At 42.1% G+C, this 19,226-nt stretch overlaps 1 protein-coding gene across 1 annotated transcript in view; it reads left to right on the forward strand.

The window, feature by feature from the left end:
- CACNA2D4 (calcium voltage-gated channel auxiliary subunit alpha2delta 4) overlaps positions 1-19,226 on the forward strand; it is a 204,852-nt gene that overhangs the window by 90,428 nt on the left and 95,198 nt on the right. The window contains exon 27 of the mRNA XM_084809309.1: positions 6,895-6,969. Within this exon, the coding sequence (XP_084665435.1) occupies positions 6,895-6,969 (75 nt within the window). The remainder of the gene's footprint in view (positions 1-6,894; positions 6,970-19,226) is intronic.

The following is a 19,226-nucleotide window of genomic DNA, read 5'->3' on the forward strand; positions in this document are numbered from 1 at the left end:
GGGGGGGACACTCCTAGCTTTGTGAAGAGGAACTGCACATGCTAGTCTTTCAATCACTAATTTGACATGAGTTTACTCCGGGGTTGTACAAGGCAGGAAACCAACAGAAAACCTCTCTTTGCTCTCCTCAGTTTGGAGTTGGTTTTACTGTATGCAAATGTTTGGGTTAGAAGGGGGTAGGGGCTGTCAGCGGTTCACTTTTCTAACTTCAGTCTTCACTGTTTCAGTACAAAGTCTTGGAAAGTGTTCAGGATAGATAAAAGGAAGTACTTCTTCACACAGCACATAGTTAAACTATGGAATTCGCTACCACAGGATGTAGTGATGGCCACCAATTTGGAAGGCTTTAAAAGGGGGTTGGACAATTTCTGGAGGAAAAGGCTATCAATGGCTACTAGTGCTGATAGCTATGTTCTACCTCCAGTACCAGAAGCAGTGAGCCGATGTACACCAGTTGCTGGGGAACATGGGTGGGAGGGTGCTGTTGCGCTCATGCCCTCTTTGAGCATTCCTGGCCAACAGCTGGTTGGCCACTGTGTGAACATAATGCTGGACTAGATGAACCCTGGGTCTGATCCAGCATGGTTCTTCTTAAGTTCTTATGTTCTTAAAGTCTTCTCATGTCCATAAAGGAGGTAGGGTCTGAGGAAATAGATTGTGTGGAAAATCAACAGCAACAACAGAATAGAGAAAAGGCTATGTGAAGTCTGGAAACTATATGGTATCTAAAAATGACTTTGAAACCCTTCTCTCTGCTTTCTTGCTCAACCCTTCTACATTTAGGCACTGTTGTCACAGTGCACAATGCTTTAGCTGCCAGGCTTTTTTTGGCATTGTAGTAGGAGAGAGGGTGGGTGGAGAAGTCAACAGCGAAGAAGGCGGGGGGGGGGGGGAGAAGGTAACCAGGATATAAAAGTGTGTGTGTTGGAATGGAGTGAAAATACCAAAGCCTTCCCTTGTTCTTTTCCCTTTTATGTTACTTCTAGAGTTGACAGCTGTCCATTATTGAAGCGGTCAACACAGTAAAGCTGTGTTCTCATATGTTGATCCTGGAAAACTTGTAAACAAAAATGAGCCAGATGAAGGATTTTGTGTGTGCGCGCTTGACCCCACCCAGTTCCTCTCTGGCTCCACCCCTGACCTGTCCAGTTCTGCCAGACTTTAACCACTCTGAGTGGCCAGATTAAATTCTGCCAGGCTCCAACCTTGATGTAGCAAGTTCCAGCTTGGCTCTGTTCCTGGATGGTATTTTACTTTCAAAATAGAAGTTGTCAGCTCTGCTTACCCCAGCTATACCTTAATGGAAAGCATATACAGCAAGTATAGGAGGAAGCACTTTTCCTCTCCCTCCACCCTTATCATCCCCCATAATATTGCACTTTATGGTTGTCTGTAAATTGTGTAACATGCTTGTTGGGGGGTTTTTTACCACCCACTCACCCACCTCCAGTAGCACTTTGTGATAATGATACAAACACCTCCAAATATCAATCTGCCTGTGTCCTAAGGTGTTAATTTGGGGCTGAGTATCCCTTTTAGAGGGGAGCAGGACCTGAAAATGAAGGCATGCTCATGGAAAATGCGCCTACTTTTTCTTGGCCTTCCTCTCTTAGGTTCTCTGCTCCCTCCATCCCTCCTTCCTTGAACCCCTATGCTGTTGTCTACTGCTTCATCTGCCCCTTTCTCTCAGGCTCTTGCCATCTTCATCCTCCGTAGCTTCTGGTATTACATGGAATTATTCCAGCACTGTTGGGATTGTGTGCAGTATTTGTGACGAGTTGGTACATATGGTTATAAGAAGAGCGCTGCTGGATTAGACCAAGGGTCTACCTAGTGCAGCTGCTCTTTCCCACAATAGTCAACACATACCTGTGGGAAGCCAACAAGCAGGACATGAGACCGGTAGCCTCCCTGTGCTGTTGTTTCCCTCTCCCACAACTGGTATTTAGTGGCATACTGTCCCTGAACATGGGAGTTCCAGTTAGTGTTATCACGCCTAACAGATGTCGATAGTCCATGAATTTGCCTCGGATCAATCTGGGGACTGACACTCACTCAGCTGTGTTAGAGGTGCAAGAGCATACAGAATTAGCACCTTAAAAATCTGAGAGGCCAAAATGTAGAGGTAAAACTGCTAATGTCCATGAAAGGATGCAGGGAGCCATGTGTGGCTTGAAAGTCTTATTCTGTGGCCTTCAGAAGCCTTGATCAAGCTCCCATAGCTGTTGATCCTTTAGCAGCAGCTCCACTCCCTTCATGTATTCACACTTCCTGATGATCTCAAAGCCTTCATAATTTCTCAGGGGATTCCTGGACATGTTTAAACCATACAGACCTTAATATCTGCTTCTGCTTCTTTTTGATAATACTTTTTATTCTACTTTTATCTTTATAAATGAAATAAGGAACACCAACAACATAATCATCTTCTACAGTTTCCAACAACCCTAACCCTAATATCTGCTTTTAGTATTGCTGCTACCTCAAGCCTACTTTGTTCTTTAGCTAAAACTTTACCTCAAAATAGTTACTTCAGGGCAACAGTTCACTCTTCATTTTTCTTTGGTGTGAATAAACTTAATTAATGAGAGAGAGAGATTGAGAGAGATTGAGAGAGAGAGAGAGAGAGAGAGAGCTGTAAAGTGAAGGTGTGTGTGTCTATTTTTATCAAAAATGGAGCATGGGGTCAGATGGGAGTGAAACCCTCTTCTCCCCCCGCCTTACTTCCCCACACTCCACTGTTCAAAGTCTTTTTCTCCAGATGGCTCATGGCTGGTATTGGAGCTAGGCGGAGAGGGGGAAAAATAAGTAGCAGAGCGCAGGGAGGGGCTGTGGCTCAGTGGTGGAGAACATGTTTCGCAGGTTCGATATTCAGCATTTGCAGCTAGGGTTGGAAAAATTCCTGCCTGAAACCCTGCAGAGCCACTGCCAGTCAGTGTTAACAATAATGGGTTAGATAGCCCAATGGGCTGACTCGGTATACTGCTCCTAAGTTTCTAAGCTGCGGGAGAGGGTCAGATTCCATTTAGAGATAAAAGTAGACCCCCTCATCCCTGCTTTGTAGCCAAATTGGCGAGTATGCATGCCTGGTGCAGCCCTGATGTCAGGTATTTATGGGGGTGTCCAAAGCCACACATGCATTCATTCTCCAGTAGAGTTGAACATCAGTGTAGGTATGGTGAGTGTCTCGGTCCATTTCATAATATTTTCTATGGGATCTCACCACTCAGTACAAAATGCTATCTTGGAATAATCGTCCATGGAGATTAATAAAACCTACACAGCCTGCTTCTTCAGAAACCTCAGAAGAAGATTTTGTACAGAATATCCTCAGGACATCTCTTAATTTGAATATTGGATGCAAGAATTAAATCCACCTGGGAGGAGACTGATGAGAAGCAGAAGAAATTGTGGGCAAAGGCAGGCCACAGGCAACAGTGGTTGCTGTGTACATACATCCTGCTTTTACCTCTGGCAAACAGGTTTTGCAGGTTTTTGTGGTTTGGAATTTAACCTGTGAAACATGTTTGACCAGAGCTGACATCAGGAGAAAAGAAAAGAAAAACTACACTATGGAAATATTGCCTGCTTCAAACCACTTTAAAACTCTTGTCTGTCTCCAGTCTTGGTGTGAGGGTCATGGGAGTATTTTCAACTCCTGCTCTATGTGGTCACAAGCAATATATTAGAATACATATCCATGGGGTGGGGGAAATGTCACATTATTCTTACTATATTATTTTCCCTGAGGGTAACATGCAAAAGATAAGGTCAGAAGTTAGAATTAGAACCATGTCCAATGAGTGAACTGAAAGCTCACATTTCCTTAGGGTTTGTGCTGTATATGTATAACTCACCAGGAAGTCACATGGCATCCTGCTGTAGGGTTTGGGTGTCCTTTGCCTGTCCCCAAAGTTGCACAAAGAAAGGGAGGGATATTTTTGAATGTCACAAGGATAATGATTGAGGCATAGGGATGCTATACAGAAAGAGTCCTTGAAATGAAGAAGTGCTCCCTTAGGTCTGTGCAATGCCTTTCCACAAATCAACTTAATTCAGGGTTTTCTTTTAAAAAAATCTGCACAAGACCTGAGGCTAAAATTGAATGAAGCGGCAAAGTCATGATCAGGACACATTGAGCGCTGCTGATTGAGCCAAGAATAAAAAGCAATGACAAGTGCTGGAACTGTGGGGGAAGAGAAAGGAAACCCCTTATGTTGGGACAGAACATTCAGTAAGGCAAAATGTTGGGAAGGAATAAAAATCAGAAAAATATGATCAGAAATCCTGACCTTCAGAATGTCCCTGTTATCACAGAAAATGGAACAGTTGCACAGTACAAGGAAATATAAACAAGTTAGCCCACACTTGATTCCAAAGCCTGGTTCTCTCGAACAGCAAATGAGGGGGTGAACCTGTTTCTCAGCTACCAGTTCAGACTGCCGGTAGGTGGTGACATGATTGAATGCACCTATGAACAACAAATAGCGCATTCCAGCAAGTTCTAGCCTAATCTTCCTGGCAGTTTTCTGTGTGGAGGGATTTTTTTTATACAGAGATGCATTCAGTCATGTGAGTCCTCACCTGTAGTCTGAACTGGTACAATGTAGTAACAGGTTTTATACCTCATCTGCTAGTCTCTAATATAACATAGTTATTCTGGTGTACCAATTATTGGTAGGGATTGTATCCCTCTTCCATGTTAAATCTGACTGCTGCAGCACCTGTCCCAGATGAGTTGTCATTACTTTCCCTAAAATCTCCAATTAATCAAAATTTCATGACCCTTTAGGCCTAACAAAACAGTTAAGAACATAAGAAGAGCCATGCTGGATCAGACCAAGGGTCCATTTAGTCCAGAATTCTGTTCACACAGTGGCCAACCAGCTGTCGACTGGGAACCCATGAGCAGGACACAAGTGCAATAGCACCTCCTGCCCATGTTCTCCAGCAACTGGTGTGCATAGGCATACTGCCTCTGATACCGGAGGTTGCGCATAGCCATCAGGACGGGTAGCCATTGATAGCCTTCTCCAGGAATGTATCTAACCCCCTTTGAAAGCCATCCAAATTGGTGGCCACCACTACATCTTCTGGTAGCGAATTCCATAGTTTAACTGTGCACTGTGTGAAGAAGTACTTCCTTTTATCTGTCCTGAATCTCCCACCACTCAGCTTAATGGGATGACCTCAGGTTCTAGCATTATGAGAGAGGGAGAAAAATGTCTCCTTATCCACATTCTCCACACCATGCATACTTTTGTAGACCTCTGTCATGTCTCCCCTTACCCTCATTTTTTCCAAGCTAAACAATCTTGGCTGTTGTAGCCTTCCCTCAAAGAGGAGATGCTCCAGCCCCTTGATCATTTTAGTTAACCTTTTCTGCACTTCTTCCAGCTCTACTGTATCCTTTTTTTAGGTGTGCTGACTACTTACTTGACTACCTCTTGACAATCACCCCTCACAGAGCCAGTTCATTCTGCCTGCTCTTTTGGCAAGTCAGGTGCATTGCAAAGCTCAAACACTTCTGGTCCTCTGTTGATAAACTGAAGATTGATTGGCAAAGGAATGTTTCAAACTGATTTAATATAACTACTGGAGACATGGAGGGAAATCCTAACCAGTTAACATTTTGTTGGAGGGACAAGGGAAAAATATGGAGAGGCCAGGGAGCACAACAGGCTGTCACACTGGATTGGTTCATAGATGCAGCCCCTGTCAGCAAAAGTCCTCCATATGAACAACCTCAGGCTTGCTTGCATTTCCATATTGGAAATAGGGGGTGAATGAGAAGTACATATATACCCTGTGACACTTGCCACAATTGCAACAGCCCTTTTTAATAAGCACGTAAGTACCACCTTGAAGATATTCACATGGAGGACTTGGATCATACATGCAGAAAGGGAAAAGTGGCTACCACCAGAAAGTGTGCTGGCTTTAACTACACAAGCTGCGGCCAATTGAATGAACATTCCATGGTTGACCCTAGCAACCACTTGGGCCTATAGACATCCCTTCCTGCTAAAGCCTGTGATACTTATGTCTGTGAAATTTCATTAGTAACAACAGTTCACACTCTCAGTAGTTTTCTGTTAAGGATATTTAGGGTCCTATACCAGTGAATATGATAAATATCTCAAATCCTTCACAATCTTTATTTCTCATAAGTTTCCACAGGCAATTTGACAGTTCACTATACATAAATGTGGAAAGCGATGAACCCTTTAGTTATTACCAAGGAGGATATTTGTGTTATTTCTTTAAGGCGAGAACATTCCCACTTCTCAGAACCCTATTTTTCTAGCAAAAGACCATGCATGGGCCTGCTGTTTCAATATTTCAGTAGGAAATATTGTTTGGGAAATGCAGACATAAATATAATTCTCTAGTCTTGAAAATTAGGAAATCCTTTTATGCTAATTATGGGTGATGAGGTAATGTTCTTTCCTGATCAGTAATGCATGGTGCTAATTCTGATTTTTTTTTTTTTAAGATCTAGTTCTGACAAATAACAGCTGAGGCAGTAAAGCAGAGTCTGAGCTGTATCACTTCAGACTGCAGATGGGGGAACATACGAATGAAAACTTCCACATGAAAAACATTCCTAACACAGATGTCAGGGAGAAAGAGCCTAGCCTACCTGACTCCCTGACATGTTGGCTTTCCAAGTGCAGGGATTTTTTCTCTGGAGGACATTCAGTCAAGAACTTACAGCCTGAAGAAGTGCAATCCAGACACAGGTTTACCGCCTCAACTGCTGTTGTGAGGCCTCAGTCTTCCGAGTACTCCAGTTTTGTGAAAAGAGTTGATTCTGAGACCCTCTTCCCTGGGAATAAAGGAGATACAGAGTCAGGTACTGAAACGGCTGTATTTGTCTTTTTTTGACAGAAGGTGGTCTGCCTGAGGCGGTAACAGTGAGCACGTCTGTGGCTGTGACTGTGGGTGGGAAGACAGGAATCGCTGCAGGTAGGAGCTTATTTCAATACACTTGAGGCACAACGTTGGGAATAAGGATGGGGAAAACTTTTTTTCCAGCGTGAAATGATCTCTTATGGAAACTGGTTAAGTCCCCTCACTTGACTGGGCAAAATTATTATATGAACCCATCCTGTTCAAACTAGGCCTGAGACAAAGTCACATGTATAGTTTCAGGGTAATTTTTGTGTTCAGCAAACCATCTCTGCTTTTTGCCAGTTTTTCAGTACTACTCCTGCTCCCAGCCACAAAACTGTTAATTCTCATCTCATCTCACCATGGAGTTCCCAGGTATGCTCTAAAAGGGGAAACTGGTTAGCCTTGGCAGAAAGGCTGAAAACCTGCTCTGCTTTAAAAATAACCCCTCAAAAGCCTCTGCTGTTTACTTTTTCAAGGAAAGGTTCCACCTCATCAGAAGGGCCATTTTCAGAGCAAAAACTGAAACCTACAAATGTTCAACTCAGCTCTGTTTACAGTCTTTCATGTTTTTGAATCTGTGACCTGGCATAGATTTTAGTGAATGTCAGGAAACCTGTACAGTGTATGGTTTGGGCGCATTCATATAAGTGTTTTCTTTGTGCCCCTAAAATGGTTTTGTTGAAATCCGAGGTTTTGTAAAGGTAGTGTAGTGATTGGTGAATGGCAGGTAAAACTATGGCAGAGCTCAAGAGATGAAAGAGTGGAGAAGCAGAGGTTCTGGGAAAACTTGGGAAGGTGAGAGCTAAGAGGTGGCTAAAGGAAAAAGTAGCAGCTGATGCTGACCTTAGATATTTCAAGGAAGTGCTAATAGCCAAATGCTGAGTTGTATGTTTTATTGATGGTATGTGTTTGTCCAAAGCAGCACTTGCATGGGGGACATTCACCGACTGGTGATACCAGTACAGCCTTAAATGCATTTCGTTGTAAGATCTGAAGCTGCTTTGAGAAGCAGGGGTGGAGAGAGGCCTATGGAGAATCTTGTGTCTTGCCTAGGATTGTGTAGGAAGTGTACTGGAAGAGATAGAGGCTGAAGGAACTGGTTGGTGGGGAACATTCAGTGCCATATATATTGATCTGAAATAGCTAGCCAAATATTTACTTCAGGTTCTGAATAGAACAGAAAAGAGAACTGCTTCTCCTTTGCCACTGTGTATCCCCCTGAACACTGAATATTATTCCCATAATGCTAGCTCTGAGTAGGTTGTGACCTTTTCAATGTGGAGGAAACCACATGGGGGTAGCTTTCACTACTGCAACCCATACTGTACCTTTTCTAGTGAATTAGGAACCCCATTAGCTATTATAATGTGCCTAACAGCTTTTGATCACTGTTCAAACATTAACTAAGACATAATTATTAATTATAGTTTAATTGAGGCTATTTTGTTAATTGAAGCTATCCAGTGGTATAAGCCTAGAGCCTTTTGCTAGGAAAATCAGCTCTCTACATATGACAAACATGAAGTTGTATAATCAGGAATTTCTAACCCGGCTCCAGATAATGCTACTGACTGTTCTCTCATGTGAGTCAATAACCTGGGGCTTTATTCTTCACTGGGGAGAAACTGCTGTAGTTACATCACAGCAGCTGACAGATTTAAAGTCCCAGTGAAACCGCTGGAATCTGTGCTGGGGTTCTGCTCTCTTCCTGGTCTGTGTATATGATGTCTCTCTTATTGTAGGACCTTCTGAAATGAATTATTTGCTTGGCATCTAATCATAATTCAAAGCATGAACAAACCCCTGTGCGCACGCTCACACATATGTGTTTATTTTAAAGTGTTGCTTTTGGTTGCTGCTGTATATAGGACCAAGATTTGCATTTCATGGCTTCATAAACCAGAGTACATCATAGATATACCTTCCCTCCCCGGTACAACAGATTTCTAGAGATCAGGATATTGTGTTTTGCTCTTACCCAAATCACCTTTTTGTTTATACCAAAGGGTCTTGTTCTCTATTAACTTGAGCATTAAAAACAACAGTCAGGGAGAAGGGCTTCTGGGGTTATTTTTTCCCTCCAAACAACAGCCTTGCATAGCACTTGACATCCTACTTTTGAGCTCAGGTGAGTTTCAAAAGTAGTTTATGACAAAGCGCGAGGAGGTGCTGTAAGGAAGAAAAATCAGAAGTCCTGTTTCATATGCACAGACCATTGCAAGGTTCTGTGTATATTCCACAATAAGGCACAAGTGCAGAAAATTCACTGTTCCTGATTTAAAGGGCTTGTTGCTACCTCTCTTCCTACTGCCTACTGCCTTCTGCATTGGACCGTTGGGAGCCATTAGTGCAGACAACAGTCTGTGTGGGGTAGCACTGTTAACTGAATGTAGCTACATGATAATGCAGCTGAATTCCAGCACAGAGGCCCAGCTGTCAAGCGGCCTTTTGGCTTGTACCTTTCCTGTGCTGTTGGGAAGTGGACGTGTAGGTTAATTGTTAACTGTTGAGAAGGGTGGGGGGATGTTGTAGGTTGCTGTGGTCCTTCTATTCTGTGCTGATAACGTTTATACGAAAATAACTGTGTTAGAATCCTTTGTCATTCCTCCCCATTGTGTAGGAAAGGTATGTTTCTTTGTTCATTATGTTAGTTATATCCCCTTTTTTTAGGGCAAAGCCCAAATCAAAATGCTCTGTTTTGCTTAAAGGATCAGTGGCGCACTTTAGATTTTAATTGCTGTGTCTTGTTCCTGTGCTTCCCTTGAATGGGACTCTTCCAATGTGGCTGCTTTACCGAAAATGAATTCTTCTGGGATTTGCTTGATATTTGTTGGGTATTTTCTTGGGAAATCCATATCTCCAGTTCACTGGCTTGAAGCCCATTCCAAATTTGGGACTCCAGCCCAGGAGCTGGTTTAATCTCCTACGCAGCAGACACTGTCTCGCTCAGGGTTATCTCTCCACTGCTGTCCTTGCTGGTTAGTCTTCTGATTGCTTCTGTTGTTGTGCTTGAAGAGAAAGGAGCCCTTGACTATGGCTCAGAGGAGGCTCACATACTGTAGCACATTTTGAGATGGGCATCCATAGACTTTGCCACATTCCCTTTGCTCCCAAATTATTTGATATCGTTTTAATTCTAAGTGGAATTAGAGCAGTGAGGATGGTTGCTATAGCAACTGTTTCCTTGTGCCTTTGGTCTGACTCATTTCAGACAATTACTCTCACGCTCCAGGATTCACAGATGTGATAGAGGAAGAATCATGTGCTGGGCTTTCAACTTTTCACTTTTAATTTCCTCTCCTTCCTTTCCCTGGTATTTACTCCTGTATAGTACCAACTCTACTGAAATGTGTATATAAAGTACATTTCCTCTGTGAAGAGAGCCACATCAGTAGCATAAGTGGACGCTGTAACAACACAGCTAAACATTCATTGGATTGTCAGCATGTTGAGCCCCTGGTGCATATGGAGGCATAGATTTGGATATGAGTGCTAACCACATGAAGCTATATACTATGTTCTGGTTATATAAATAGTGCATTTTCTATGTGTGCATGATATTTACACAAAAATGTGAAAACGTGTGTTTGTGTGGGTCTGTATTTTCTTTGCAGGCAAACTGCATGTTGGTTATCATATATGCAGGGATGTAGGCCTACAGAAGGATTGGCAATGTGGTTTGTGAATATGTGGATATAAATATGTAATATTTCAGGCTTGTAAATAGCCATTCACCTAGTGGTGAGCAGAAATTGCTTCCAGGCAACCATGCACGGAAACTGATTTTCTTAATGATTTTTGATACACTGTCCCTAGGAAAAACATTTTTCTTTCTTATTCTTCTTGGTTTACTAGGCCGCTGAGTAGTAAAATGTTTTGTGGGCTGCTAACTTTTTGTGTATTGAATGGCAAGGCTAGCATAATTGAATGCACAGGAATATATGTCAAGAGTTTGAGGGGAATTTGCACATAAATGCACATATGTGTTATATGAACATAAGAACCCTGTTGGATCAGACCAAATGTCCATCAAGTCTAGCATCTTGTTTTCCATAGTGTCCAATTAGATGCCTCTGGAAAACTTACCAGTAAGGCCTGAAGGCAATAGCCCTCTCCATTTGTTGCTCCCCAGCAACCCATTCAGAGGTATATTGTGTCTCTGGAGATGTAAGTTTCATATAGCAATCATGACTAATAACTATTGGTAGATCTTCATGAACCTGTGTTATCTTTTAAAGCCATCTAAGCTAATAACCATCACTAATTATTGTGCCAATGCATTCCAAAAAGTGTTTGGAACTTTATTTATTCATTTATTATTTTGTCTATCTTGAATCTACTGCCATTTCATTTCATTGGATGTCCCTGAAGTTTAATATGAGTTTGGAGGAATATTGGCTTGGGGAGTATTTTGCTGAGGCAAGTAGGCATATTGCTGGAAAGTTCCAACCATGTGTTGTTTAGAATCTGAGGAACAGAGTGCAGGTTATATCTCATGCTTAGAACCATACTGTTCTATATAGCAAAGCCTGGCCTAATGCATGGATTGTTTTTTGTCTCCTCTATGTCCCTGGAGAGAACATTTGCTTACTGAGAAAATTCTGCAGATAGACACAGATTTGAATGCTGAGTCAGAGAATACAGACTGTATGTTCTGAGATGGCTAGTCTAAATGTGGCATATTTTTGCCCATGCATTTGGAAGAAAGAAATATATGTGTGTGTGGATATTCATTTTAACAGGATAAAGGTGCACATTTCAGTTAGCTTCCACATTTTTACTCACTGTGGTAGAAAAGCATAGAAGCCATGATGACAAGTGGAAGATCATCACATCTATGTCCTTTGAATGTATGGGTTAGCTGTCAAAGCCTAAGTCACGTAGGCCCACATAATATCATCTACCCTTCCCCAAAGTGATGCCATCCAAAATGTATTGGACTACAACTTCCATAATTTCCAATGGCCAGGTGGGCTGGGAATGATGGGAGTTGTAGTCCAACATGTCTGGAGGGCACCTGGTTGGCAAAGGCTTCAGAAGCAGAAGAATGTTTTCATAGTGCATTATACTGAGATGTGATTTTCTGGTTGTGCTATTAAGCCCTGGACATTGTTATTAGTTCCACACCCTCTCTGGCAGCTCCTTCTTATTTCTGCTCAGAAACCAACGTGTGCTATTTTAAAATAGCAGTGTATTTTTTAAGCACTGGCTTTATAGTGGCAGTGGTGTTTCAGGAGTTTGTGCACCCGCATGTCAACTCTGAAAACAGGAGCAGATCACATATTATGCATGTGTGCTAGTGGGGATTGATGAGTTGCATAGAAGACACAATTATCAGGGCTTTTTGAAAAGACGCATTTGAAGAATGAATGAAAGTGGGAGGAGGTGCCCTTGAATCAAACACAACAGTTCTACCTGTTCTCCAAACATATGGAGCTGCCTTATGATCTGTGAGATCATGAGTCCGTCTAGCCCAGCCCAGTACTGTCTACTCTAATCGGCAGCAGGTCTCCAAGTCCTCAGCCATAGGACTTTCCAAGCACTACTACTCAAGAATCTTTTAACTGGAGATGCCAGGGATTGAACTGAGATGTGGTCTTCCCCACAAAGGTGTGGACCGAGGTGGCAGAAGTTAGGGAAATGACACTAGGAGCAAACACTATATTGCAAAGGGAGTGAACAACAATTCACTGTTCACAATTCTCATTTTGGGAATTCAGCTGGAAGATCCTGACCTGTTTGATTTCTTTATCTTTATCTTTATCTTTATATCTATCTATCTATCTATTTATTTATTTCTATACCGCCCAATAGCCAAAGCTGTCTGGGCGGTTCACAAAAATTAAAACCAAACAGCACACAATAAAATTTTGTAGTTCACAATGCTGAGGGTGAGAGAGGCTGGTGCGGTTTGAGCTTTCATTGTTTCCAGGTGATATACAGTGAAATGAAGAGCAATATGAGGCTATCCTGTGCCAAGCATCCTCCTCGGAGTCTCTGTAGTGCTTCCTTGTAATGCTGGAAATGATTCCAACTTTTCCATATTAAGGACCACTTGGCTCAGTGAACACAGTTTCAATTCCTAAGTCAATACATGTTGCTTTCCTCACATGCTTCACACCCTCGGTTGACAATACCCCTAAAGGCTAACCAATTTAAATTCAAGCTTGCATCTAAATTTGGATCCTACCAAGGGCTCCATAGTGTCTCTGTTTCAAGTGACCTGGATTTGTGTCAAGCAAAAGAATGGTGAAAGAAGACCCTCTGCTTGTGTAGGAGAGCTACGCTTTTAGAAGGCAGATTGAATGTGGGGGTTGGAATCGTTTGTGACGGTTAAAAAGTGACAGTTGAGAAGATCAGAGAAAGGAATATCTGAAGAGCAGCTGCTCATGGAGAGGCAAGCGAGAGAGATAATGATGAAAGGAAGAAGAAAAAAGGAGAAAGGAACAATCCCATATGCTGGAAGTGAGAGATTTAAAAGCATGATTTACACAGTACCACTCTGGAGGGGGACACATTCTGTATATGCATTTTACCATGTCATTCTAACATGGTGGGAAGTAGGAGGACTTGTGAGGAGGAGGACTTGTGATGATCCCACTGATCATCTTCAGTGCCCTCCTCTGAACCTGTTCCAATTTATCTATATCTTTCTTAAAGTGTGGCACACACTTTAAATGGACACAGTATTCCAGATGAGACCTGACTGGTGCAGAATGAAAGTGGACCTGTAACTTCCATGACTTGGAAACTATGGTTCTATTAATACAGCTTAATTACATTAGCTTTTTTTTTTTTTTTGCAGCCACATCACACTTTCGACTCATGTTCAGCTGGTGATCGAGTGAAATCCTGAGACCCTTTTTACATAGCTTGCCAGCAGCACATGTGAAAAGGATAGCAGAGTCTTGTTCTAAGTTGCCCCAAAGGGCAGGACCAGATCTAATGTGCTTATGTTACAGTACAGTAGATTTTGGATGAACATCAAGAAATATCTTGATGGTAAAAGCAGTTTCACAATGGAACCACTTATTTAGAGGGATGGTCGGCTCTCCCTCACTGGAAGTAAAGTCGTCTGTAGGGGATGCTCTAGCTCTGGATTTCCAGCAGTGATCTGATGAGAACAAGTCCTTTAAAAATCAGAGTTTTTGGATGGGAGTGGCAGGTGCAATGTAACTATGATGTGACAGGGTCAGAATGCCTAGATGTCTGTGGACACATAAATCAGAATGGAGTATGGCTGTATGAAGGGTCTTGCATTTAAATTAAATTAGTGATTCTTAGGTGGTTAGAAAGTCTTGGAGGTTTTATTAAAATTAGTGATTCTTAGGTGGTTAGAAAGTCTTGGAGGTTTTTTTAAAGCACTGAGCCTTGTAGCACCTTAAAGACTTTTATTTATGTGGCATAGTTTCCCTGGACTAGAGTTCTCTTCGTCAGATGCATGGTTATCCTCAGTTGGCAGACATATAATACATACACACACACACACACACACACACACACATTGTATACAGTGATGCCCCTATTCTCATGTGTATGTCTGCCAGCTGAGGAGAACCATACATCTGATGAAGTGTGCTCTGTGAAAGCTGATGCTATGGTAAATCTGTTGGTCTTTAAGATTCTACAAGCTCTTTAGTTGTTTTTGTTGCAACAGGCTAACCTGGCTATCCCTCTTGGGGGGTTTCTCCATGACCACAGAAGGAAACGAAGGAGAAGCCAATCGTGGCTTACCCGGATTTTTCAAGGAGCTGGCTTTGGTCCGCTGCTGGATGCCCACAACATCATACATCCTTAACAACCTCCAAACACAGCCAGCTCAGAGTTAATTGCTCCTGGAGACACCCCCTTGGTTGTTGCAGTATTCACAGGGGTATGAACTAATTCATATTAAACAATTGTCTCAACCCCACCTGTGGTCCTTTTTGTTTCTTGTGTATTTAGAGACATGTCAACTCTGTGTTGAAGAACCTCTTGCTGTCACGGAATTCCTGTAGGATATTTTCAGATGAGTGAGAGTGGGTTATTTTCACAAATAAAATGTAAAACATGAGATACATAGGAAAATACATTCTTTATTATTATTCTAAAACAACAAGCCAGAAATATAATATACCTTCAGCTGTGTTTTTAAAAAAAACCTTGTTGCTGTCCCTTAAATTCTAACAGAAAGAAAAAGGATTGTATATGCCATCTGTTCACCCCTCTTGCCTCTTTCACCAGGAACTGTGCCTATATCTGTTTTCCTGGATCATTCTGACTGTTCCAAAAAAAATAAATTCCTTAGTTGCTGTATTGACCTACCAGTACAGGAAAGCACATTTCTTGTCTATACCACCTTTACTAGTAGAATAGATTGTCTTTCATGATGGCTTCTTGCCAACAACCAATAACATTTTGTTTGTTAAGGTAGCTTCTCCTTAGCTGTTTGCAGGCCACAGATGATAGCTGGGAGCGCACAAAAGGAGTTTTCACAAATCATGTCGAAATCTCTAAATTTCATTCATGCAGGTTTTTGCAATGATGTCACATGCACATGCATTATGGATGTTCACATTGCAGCATTTTCACATTTCTAGTCAGCTTTTGATCAGTTTTAATCTGAACAGGTCAAGCCTAAAGGAGAGCCAGACTGTTTCATTTTGGTACTTGGGCTTCTGTTTTTAAAACCAGGTCTAGGGAATCAAGCTTCAGTAAGATTATTAGAATTAACAGCTGGATAGTTAGGGATGTTTATTTAAAGCAGGGATGGGCGACTTGTGGGCCAACAAGTTGCCCACTGCTGATTTCAGTTATTTCCCATATTAGACCTGTAGCAACAATGTACCAAAGTGCTACACTGAGAAACATGCATTCTTCATGCCATTTGTGAAAACACCCTGTGTGCTTGTGTATCCCAATTCTAACCATGGTGTCGTATCACTGAACTCCTGAGTGCTCTCTTTAATGTAAGTTACACGTCCATGCACGTCTGGGAGTAGTCTGGTATAGCCAAACATACTAGGAGGAGTATACTGGGAGAGCCATCATGGTGTAGTGGTTCGAGTGTTGGACTGGGAGCCGAGAGATCCGGGTTCTAGTCCCCACTCGGCCATGGAAGCTCACTGGGTGACTTTGGGCCAGTCACAGACTCTCAGCTCAACCTGAGTTTCAGACTCTTAGCCCAACCTACCTCACAGGGTTGTTGTTGTGAGGATAAAATGGAGAGGAGGAGGATTATGTACTACATAATGTACTACAGTACATACTAGCAGCGGTACAAGAATAAGGATGTTTTAAATCCCTGTGTTCTCAACATGTGGATCTTGGCCAGCTTTATATGACAAGATGATGAGATGCAAGACATTTTACATTCATTCTGTGGGATCCTAGAAGTTTCAGGATCTTAGTTCAAGAATGCTAAATTATGTACGTTCCAGACCTTCCAGTCACAGCTGAAAGCACAGTTTCCCAGTAAGTTAACAAGGACCTTTCCCAGATAAGCTTATTGCATTCTTCGCTCACTCAGCAGCTTCTCAGTAGCCCATTGTAGTCCCAAAGTGCTCCATTTTCTTTGGGACCAACCAATATCCATCCTCTACTTTTCTCAAGAAACTCCATTGTGCCTTCACAAACTTGCCCTTATCCGATGTGGATTTCTAAACCTGGAAGTATTAGGGCCAACCCTGTGCTATATCAGTGAGAAATCAGAACAAAGGTTAAGGTTGTAATTAAACTCACAACATGGAAAATAAAATGTTATTGGCAACAAAGAGAAACCCGTCAAAGGTGAGAATAGAGGATGGGAAGAGGAAGGGGATTTTTTCTCTTTCCTCCTCTTGTAATTTTCTTTCCCCAGTTCTCTCATCCCCTAAACACACATGCACATATCATTTGTTTTGTGCAATCATGTCATCATTATTTCTTACAAATAAAATAGAGATCTATAAATATACAGCTCTGACGTAAGTCCCATTTCAAGTATGATTGTGCTGTCCAGTATGTTACAGAGGTAAGTTCCTTTGGGAGATTATACAGCCAGTAAGGCTGGAGCTGTATATCCAGCAGGCAGAATGTTAGTGCTCATTTGCTGGGTATATATGTAGTAGGAGCAATACAGACATACACATCAACTGGCTAGAGTCTTTAGTAGTCTAGTTTTGCCCCATCTGTCTGGGATAAAGCAGAAGTGGAATTGGGTACTTGATTGGTACTTGGAGGAACTACAATACATACGTGGTACATAGTGAGAGAGAGTCTGTCCTCCATTCTTGGAATGTGTCCCTTGCCTTGATGCTGGCTTAATGCAAATAACTCATAAAGTGAGATGCCACAGTCAAATCACATTTCCCACAGTGGCCTCCCTATTGTTCCATGGGGAATTGTTTTCTGCCACTTCATCTCTACATGAAGCTTATTCCATCTTTTTGGATCCAGTAGTTTTTTGCTAGTAGGATGGAAGAGGGTTGAATTGCTGCTCCCAAGATGGAATCTCAAGTCCTTCACAGTGCTGACAGATTTGGAGATGAATTAAAAGAAAGTGAGCATTGTTTCCATTCAAAACCAGCAGCAGCAGCTAAGAAAAGAACTGCAGATTATCTTAAAGGCATCAGAAAACAACAAAGGAAGGAATAACTCTGATGACCTAGTCCATGTCCAGCTAAGGTGATTGCTGGCTCTGCTCCTGAGTTGCTGGAGAGATACCTCTAAATCTGGGACAGCTGCCAAGATGTTTCATGACTGCAGGGATCACAGAATCCACAAAAAACTGCGGCTGCACGACCGACCTCTCGTGTCATTTTCCTATCCCAGGAATACCCGCTGTGACGGGCTAGAGCAGGTTACCATGGCAATATATGCTCTCCCCTGGAGACAGCACTTTATCCCACTTTCAGTGATATAAAATGAGTCCTTATGGTTGGTTCTCCCCCCCCCCCCCGCCCCAACCCCTACCATCAGTTTGAAAAGAGATGAGGCTAATATGACATGCTGTGGGCTTGGGAAATATACCCAGAGTAACAATTCATATATTCAGTGTATATGTGTGCACACACACACATGCATGTATTCATGTATGCCTTTATCTGAGTCTATGTGTGCATTGTACGTATGGATGCTTCTCAGAACATAAATGATACTATCCATATTTTTAGTAGGAATCTTATGTGGATTCTCAGCATACAATACATACATGCCTGTATCAGCAGGGTGTTCACATGAAAAGCTGACCATAATTTTCAGATCCCTGACTGCATCTCCTTTCTTCCACATTTTACACTGAGACTCCTTGATGTTTTGTTCATGGCTTTAAACCATGTTCCCTAATCCTCCCCCTAGCCCTAATCCACTCTGTTACCTTGCTTATGTGAGATCAGCCACATGCCTACGCCACTGATTCTGGCTATGACCTCCAGTTTGTGTGATTCCCTTTTAACCTCCTACATGCTCCACCCCAAATACTCTTTCTAAGGAGATCAGAAAGGCTGTTCTCTGAAATCCTCCCAGAGATCCACTTCTGCCACAAAGACCGTAAGAGCCTTTCAGATTAATTCTATAATATTTTAGATTTCCCCCCCTTTTGGAGGATGCACATTCACCTTTCTGGAGTGACTGCCCTTTTGATAGTCATGACTTCTTCTCCTTCATCTTCTTTCTTTTTCAAATACCTTTAAGTGCCCTTCATTGCAAGGATCAAAAATATCCATATGAGGTGGAGGTAGCTAGTACATTTTTAAGCTCTCTACAAATAGTGTACAGATAATATGCAAAGGAATAGAGGAGGTATGTATAGGAATACGTTTGTATACATATAAGGATGATGAGCCTGTCTTAATATGTTTGTGTCTGCAGTGCACCCTCTATTATGGAGACTACGGTACATACCAGATGAAGTGTACACAATACTGCTTTTTTATCTAAAGAATATTCATTCTTTTCTAGTGTTAAAAGCAGGAAAGTCAAGTTACCTGTGCCTATAGTGCACTCAGTTAGAGATCTTACATTAGTCTTAGAGTGGTTGTGAACGGGATTTCTCTAACCAAAGCAGCTGATGGGGAAGGAAGAGAGGGTTGTACAATAATATCAGTAACCCCACCTATGAAGTTTAGACACTTTGACAGGGGATGTCTTGCTGCCTTTGGCTGCTCATTTTGTGATTCTATAGGAATTTGCAAAGAAGTCAGGAACTGAAGAAGAGATGGGAGGATGTCATGTTGGCTGAGTTTCCCAGATGAGAGCATTAGTGGGGAGTCTTGCGCAAAAAGGAGAAATGATGAGCACTTGAGGGCTGACTACAGTTTATTTGCTTGGAATTACATAAGGGCAGAGGGAAATGAGAGGGACCAAACCCA

This window comes from Heloderma suspectum, chromosome 7, assembly GCF_057233095.1.
Source record: "Heloderma suspectum isolate Gila_16-S chromosome 7, 16-S_ref, whole genome shotgun sequence".
NCBI lineage: Eukaryota > Metazoa > Chordata > Lepidosauria > Squamata > Helodermatidae > Heloderma > Heloderma suspectum.